At 44.0% G+C, this 6,932-nt stretch overlaps 1 protein-coding gene across 1 annotated transcript; it reads right to left on the bottom strand.

Annotated features, from left to right (window-relative positions):
• Positions 1 to 557: 557 nt before the first annotated feature.
• On the bottom strand, positions 558 to 1,902 carry LOC136514296 (peroxidase 2-like). Its single transcript, XM_066508282.1, has 4 exons — positions 1,645 to 1,902; positions 1,324 to 1,518; positions 1,028 to 1,190; positions 558 to 910 (listed from the first exon to the last, which is right to left on the bottom strand). The coding sequence occupies exons 1-4, from the start codon at positions 1,900 to 1,902 to the stop codon at positions 558 to 560; spliced, it is 969 nt and encodes a 322-aa protein (XP_066364379.1).
• Positions 1,903 to 6,932: the final 5,030 nt, after the last annotated feature.

The following is a 6,932-nucleotide window of genomic DNA, read 5'->3' as shown; positions in this document are numbered from 1 at the left end:
CTAATACATATAACTTAAACTTGTGTTTCAACTAAGTATGGCAACATGTATGTTAACATTACTAACCAGAGGCCCTCAACAAAACTTTTTCATACTAATCCGCATGAGATGCTTTAGAAAAATAATAAATTCTAAAATTTTTCATATTAATCATAAAGTTGTATGCATTAATAGAATAAATGATAAATTATCACAACCAAATAGAGATTTAGAAAATGAATAGAGAGAGAGAGAGAGAGTAAAGGTAATCAATTTTGAAAAATTATGTTACTAAACTCATTCACAATAATTTTAATATTATGTAACTTAAATTTTTTTGCCACGCTAGAGAGATGGCTAGTTTGATAAAAAAAATTGTATAAACTCAACTTTCGTGAAATGGACATACGACCAGTGTGAGAACATTTTTACATTTGTTCCAGAAAAGAAAAAAGAGTAAGATGAACACCTTACTGTTACAAAGATTGAGAAATGGAAACAGAAGAATCATTTACACAAGCCTTTCATTTGCTTAAGAGAAAAAAGGAATCGTTCGAATTGAATCAATGTATTCAGAGTCAGTAGCATTTGTTAACCCTCCGGCAGTTGTTCCTGATCTCCCCATCCTTTCCTGTCAGCGGACTAATGTTTCCCATCTTAATCATGGATCCCGCAAAGTTTTTGAAAAAATCCTGTTGGTTCCCTGCGAACCGATGAACAATGGGAGTAGTGGTCGCCGCCGCAGAAGGGTCCGATAGCATAACCTGGTCGGACCGGAGCTGAGCGCGGCCCTCTAAGAGGTTGTTGTAATACTTGCTGTCGAACACCTTGGGTGTGACCTGGTCCAGGTTCTCCAGTGCGCCGCTGGACTGGCCGGCCGTGCAATTCTGCTGCGTGAACTGGCACTGTACTTTGCCGAATGTGTGCGCTCCTGAAGTGGTAATAGCAGATATGTTGAGATTTGAGACAAGGCACACACTGTCTTGAGCTTTAATTTCTAAGCTTGAAGTGTTTGTGCTGCTACATCGGTAAGTGGAAGATTGATTACCTTGGAGGGCGACGAGGTCAGTGTCGTCAAGGTTGAAGTTCCTGAACTTCTCCTGGAGCTTGTCCAGGGGGTCGAAAGGGCTGGGTAGGTTGTTGGCGTTCTCGATGTTAGTCGTCGTGCCGTCTCGCCGGCCGAGCAGCACCCTCCATCGTGGCCCTCCAGCCTGCAAGCACGCAGTTCATGATTTTGTCAGTTCTCAGTCGAGATCGAAAAATTAACTTGGAACAAGATTGGGAAGCTAGAGCTAGCTAGTACGAAACACTAGAAGAAGCCAGCTAATGCTATGGGGTTCTTACGAGTTCGACGGAGATCTCGGCTGCCAGGGCGAGGATGTCAGCGCAGGAGACGATGCCAGGGCACGCTTTCTCCAGAGCGCTCTTGATGTCGTCGACCACCTCGAAGCCACGTGCTGATTTGTCGTTGGCAGGCACGTGTTTCTCGGACTGGATCTCCGGGAGATCGTCGTCCAGCAGAAGGGAGCCGTCGCAACCCTGAAACATTTGGCCGTTCATTCATGTCAGATGATGCAAAGAACGCACTTAGCTGCCGCGTTCATCCTACAGCAATATTGATCAGCCACGGGCAGAAGCAAGCATGAACTCGAACTCTGTGCTCACGTTGACGAAGCAGTCGTGGAAGTGGAGGCGGATGAGGCTGGCCGGGATGCGCGGGTCGGAGACGCGAGCGTCCTGGATGAAGCGCCGGACGACGTCGTAGGCGCTGGGGCACGACTCGTCGTAGAACGCGGAACTCAGCGCCACGCCGCCGCCAGGAGCATAACCGTGAGCAGCTCCAGCCAAAGCGAGCAAAATCAGTGCGCAGTGCGCGGCTAACAGCAGCCCAAGAAACGAGATGCGCGAGGAAGCTCCCGCCATGCAGGTCTGAATGCAGGAGATCGAAGCTAGTTGATGGCAGACAGCAGGCAGGCTGGTAGCTACGTCTAGTGCCGGTGATGCTTGCTTGCAGTTGCAGAGAAGAGAGCCGGAGGATGCGACAGGGATGGGTGGATGCGGCAGCTTTTATAGTCTCGAGCTAGCGATGATGGGCACGCGGACTGTTTCGCTGGGGTCGGAGGATTGTCTTGGGCGTGCGTGTGCGTTTGACATTTTCCGAGTGCCGGAGCATGTCAATTTGAGTACTTGTTAGGGCCGGCGACATGCCGCTGCACGCGGTTGCATCTAAATATATTATTGTTGCGGTGTTGACCGATGAGGCGATGCACACATATGATTGCGGCCCGAGCAGAAGCGGTCGTGACGAGTAGTGACCAAAACTCCACCATTTTATACATCCGACAAAATAGTTCAGCAACTTCGATCAGACCAGACATTTCCGATTTCCAGCTGTATTGGTATGGAACAACTAAAGTTAGAAACCAAATGGATCCATACATCATTTCGGGGAAACAAAGAATGGATCCACAAATCTCAGCACTAATCGGTATTTTTTTTCAATGGTCAGAAATGATTTTCAGAGGTGACGTTCATAATCACCTCTATCAAATGTTTCAAGAAACTAAACAATTTTTGGAGCGGATATGCAATCTAGGGTGGAGGGTATTAGCGACCATCCTTGAAAATGTTTTTAAAACTTGCAAAACTGAAAACAATAGAAATGTGACCTCTTGTTTTGCGCGAACCCTCTTACCAGACAAAACCGGCTCTGTCTGATGCCACCCGCGCGTGACACATGTCAGTTACCATTTGAAACTAGCCGTTGGCGCCTAATGGCTCTTTCCGCTGAAAGGTCCTAGCGGCTAGAGGCTATGGCAGAACCACCCAAATTATATGACCCACGTGCACCTGTCATTGTCCTAGAGACCTTTGACTGCTGCACAAGAGAGCCAGATAACTCCGACAGTATGTCGGGTGTCCTCGGGTAACCCCGAATCATCCATATTTTACTACTAATACATGATCAACATGGAGTTACCAAAACATTACAACAATTGATACAAAAATATCTTACATCGGAGTGCGGAAGACTTATAACATTAGTTTTCAAAACATGTTCAGGAAGCAACTAAATTTTAAATTCCAAAAGATGAGTAGTACTACAGAAGCAACTTAGGTAAAGCATTCAAAGGTAGAAGAGACGACCAGATCATATCGAGCCCACCGACATGACCTCGATTCGCAGCATAAGTCAGAACCTGCAACAGGGATTAACAAACCCTGAGTACTTGAGGGTACTCAACAAGTTTTACCCGACTAAAAGAAAAGACTCCAACGACATGAAGGCTTAAGGAAAGTTTGAAGCAATAGTAACTTTTGCAGAAAAGCTTACTACAAGTGGATCCTTACTTTCAATATTTTAGCTTTGTATTAGGTCATTATTGGTATCTAGTTTGCACCTGGTCTAAATCAATCACTTCTTTAATCAGCTCATCTTATCTCATCAAATAACCATAAGTAACCATGTTTCATTGATTAACTACGATGAGTGGTCGAAGGATCGAGTCTTCATAACCGAGGAGCACGACGATTCGAATCGATTAGGCTCAGCTGGGGTTTCTTTACCACACGACATATGCAGGTCCTAGACCTACATATATCCCTCACTTGGATCCTCTAAAATGAAAATGGGTTCGCGCCACCTGTGAGCACAGTACTCCACCTTCCTACACCGCTCCTGACGGATTCATAGGATGTGTACACGCTACTCTCGTCTTCTCTCCACTCCCAGTACGTGGTTGTCCTTTCTCGTACTCTCGCATTCTCTCCACTCCCAATACGTGGTTGTCCTTTCTCGTAATGGAATAGCCGAGGTGTTAGGCTTACCGGAGTATGTGGCCATTACTACAAAGTCTTGAATAGAACAGGCCTACAACGAACGGTCTTTAATCGATATAGGCGAGGCACTACGTCAAGACTCCATTCTTGATGCAAGCAAAGAGTCCGCCCAGTCTTAATTTAAACATTATCATTGACCATGGTATTCTCGTGACCCAAAAGCAGAGCCGAGAAGAGCAAGGTAAAATCTATTTTCCACAAACGATGAAACCATCATTCGACTTCTATCAAAGTCTAAACACTACTAAGCATTAGAGATATCGACCTATTCATATTAACATGGTAGAACTAAGGATACCTGAATACCAAGGTAATCATGCAGCAATGATATTCGACCAACTCCTAATTACTTAATGCACATCCCACAAGACTTAAGATGTAATAAAGCTTTGTAAATACTAAGAGAGGGTTTATGCTCCAGGGCTTGCCTGTGTTGCAGAAAAGGTTAGTTCCCACAGATGGATTCAGAAGTTAAACTTGGCATCAACACCACTGGTGGATGAACCTTCTCCGAAACTTGATCAACACAAATCTTCTCACTCACGTACACTACATGTAATAAATGATGCTTGCTTAACATGATGGACTACGTGCCATGATGCATGATGAGAGGCATATAAGTGCATGAATAAAACTTAACAATCTTAAGAAAGTTGAGTACAACTTTCCTTCACCAAAGGAAGGTTGTTATCATAAAAGCATTTGAGTTATCTAACTAACAAGTTAATTAGTTGTCTAACATGAAAAGAATTATACTAACATGGACCAGCAAGTGTTTAACATATATCTTAACTCATGATTATTTTAAAGAACTCATTAAACTAAACTTAATATTTAATAAAACCATTTTAATTATTATATAAACAAGTTGATTCAAAGCATAACAAGCAAGTAATTAAGTAGCTAAGGAAAATTAGGGGCTTGGATGTCCCAAGGTCTTCAATAAATGCTCAAAACACACCAAAGTCATTTAAACATTTTTTCTAATTTATTTTAGCATTTATTAATTAAAGGAAAAGGCATTTAAACACACTTAAATTAATTAACTAAGTTAGGATTATCAAATCAGTACCAAACTTTTTGTGGAGGCAGATGTTAGCACATAACATTTACATAAAAAGTTTCATGATTAAATGATAAATATTTTTATCTATAAAAATCATGCAAGGTACATTTTAATCATTAAAAGATGTAATTTTAAGCATACCAAACCTATGGAAAATGACCAAATCATATTTTTATCATGTAGAGCACATCATAATAAGGATACACAAAAAGTTTCACATTTTTATCACATTCCTAGAATTATTTATGAATTAAACAATATCAGCACATAAAAGCATTTTCTGAAAAAGGATAAATCAATTTCTGTGCTAAAATTATTTTCTCGCCCACCCCGTTTTTACCCCCAGCTACTGACAGAGGGGGCCCGCGGTCAAATCGACCTAGACCGCCCTTGACCGCGCGGCGACCGGCGGGTACGCCGTGCAGCTCACCGGTGGCGAGGTCGCCGGCGATGGGGAGGGTACCTACGTGTTCGGGGTGATCACGCGGACCTATCTGGGGTGGCGGTAGGGCGTCTAGGGCTTCGCAGCATGCTTGGCCGCGGCCATGGCGGCACGGCGGCGTAGTGGCGGGTTCGCCGCTACGGCATCTAATCGACCTAGACAAGGAGCTCTACTGGTACGGGAGGCTCACCGTGACCTAAACGGCTCCAAGGGAGACGCGGTGGTGCAGCGGAGGTGCGCTGTCACCGAGGACGGCGGTTACGATGGCGTGAACCGGCGGCGGCGACGCGTTCCGGCGAAACCTGTGCACGATTCACGAAACCAAAAAGCCTATGAGCTTCATGGTATCTCTAGAAGGCCAAAACAACAAAATATAGGGCAGTAGATGCAGCGGAGCAAGCTGGCCAAGGTGGAGCGGTCTCAGCGGCCATGGTGGCTCGGCCGCGGCGAGAACCGTCGCCAGGAGCGATTCCGGCGGAGTGGGATGGTGTGAGCGGGTCTAAGAGGTGCGCAACGGCGGGGCAGTGCTATAGGCGCTAGCGGACGGTCGGGGACGCAACGGCGGCGGCGAATTTTGCCCGCCGGTCGAGTTGAATGGCGACAGAGCAGAGAGAGGGAAAGAGAGGTAAGACCGTCGGTGTCACATTTTAACGGTGGGATCGCGGTGTCCGGGTGCGCCAGGTCCTGCTTGGCTTCGACACGCCAGCTACTGCGTGTCCACGCGCGAGGAGGCGGCAAAACGGGGGCAGCGGCCGCCGGTGAAGCAAGCAGGCAGGCTGCTACTGGCGATGGCACAGTCGTTGCCTGTCGAGCAACTTCTCCCTCCAATTTCTCCCAAATCCAAATGGCAACTCGATTGAACCCAAAAACAAAAGTTGCACATCTTGATCTTCTCTCAAACTTTGCTTCAAGCACGATCCCCTAATTCTAACTGTATTAAAAGATCTAAGCTCAAGAACAGAGGTACATTGAAACTAGACTGAACTTTCTGTTAGGGTTAGAAAATAGTTTTGGGTTAGCAACTTTGAGCAATTAATTAGAGGCTAAACATGATTCAACCAATACATGTAATTACTCATTAACAAATCTTAAACATACTATCAATTCATGACACCAAAGTTGCACCAGTTTTATTCATGAAATTTGTTTTATTAATTCGTTAAATATTGAACTTTGTAACTAAAATTTAGGAACCTATCCAGGTGGTTTGTTGGAAAACAGTTTTGAATGCAATCTTTGAAGCTCAAATTTGATATTTTTGACTTGAATCCACAAACAAACTTTTATCTTTTATGAAAACTCACACTTCATTCAACAAAGTCTATATTAACACAATTTTAATTGTTTAAGAAAATTCACATATATAAAATTCACAAAGTTTCTTAGCATTAATGATAACATTTCATGCAACATGTGAAACATATTATAAGCAACATATGAAACATCACAATGCAACATGGACATGCTATAAATGAAATATGAATGCATTTATGCCACAATGCTAAAAGATTATGCACAATGATGCTCATGATCAAGTTTTAATTACTTTTTAACATCTGGAATATTACAGAGGGAGTGGATAGCCTATTAAAAATTCTACAACAA

The sequence above is a fragment of the Miscanthus floridulus genome, chromosome 16, assembly GCF_019320115.1.
Source record: "Miscanthus floridulus cultivar M001 chromosome 16, ASM1932011v1, whole genome shotgun sequence".
NCBI lineage: Eukaryota > Viridiplantae > Streptophyta > Magnoliopsida > Poales > Poaceae > Miscanthus > Miscanthus floridulus.
The sequence above is the reverse complement of the archived record's forward strand: the minus strand, read 5'-3'. Positions and strand labels throughout refer to the sequence as shown.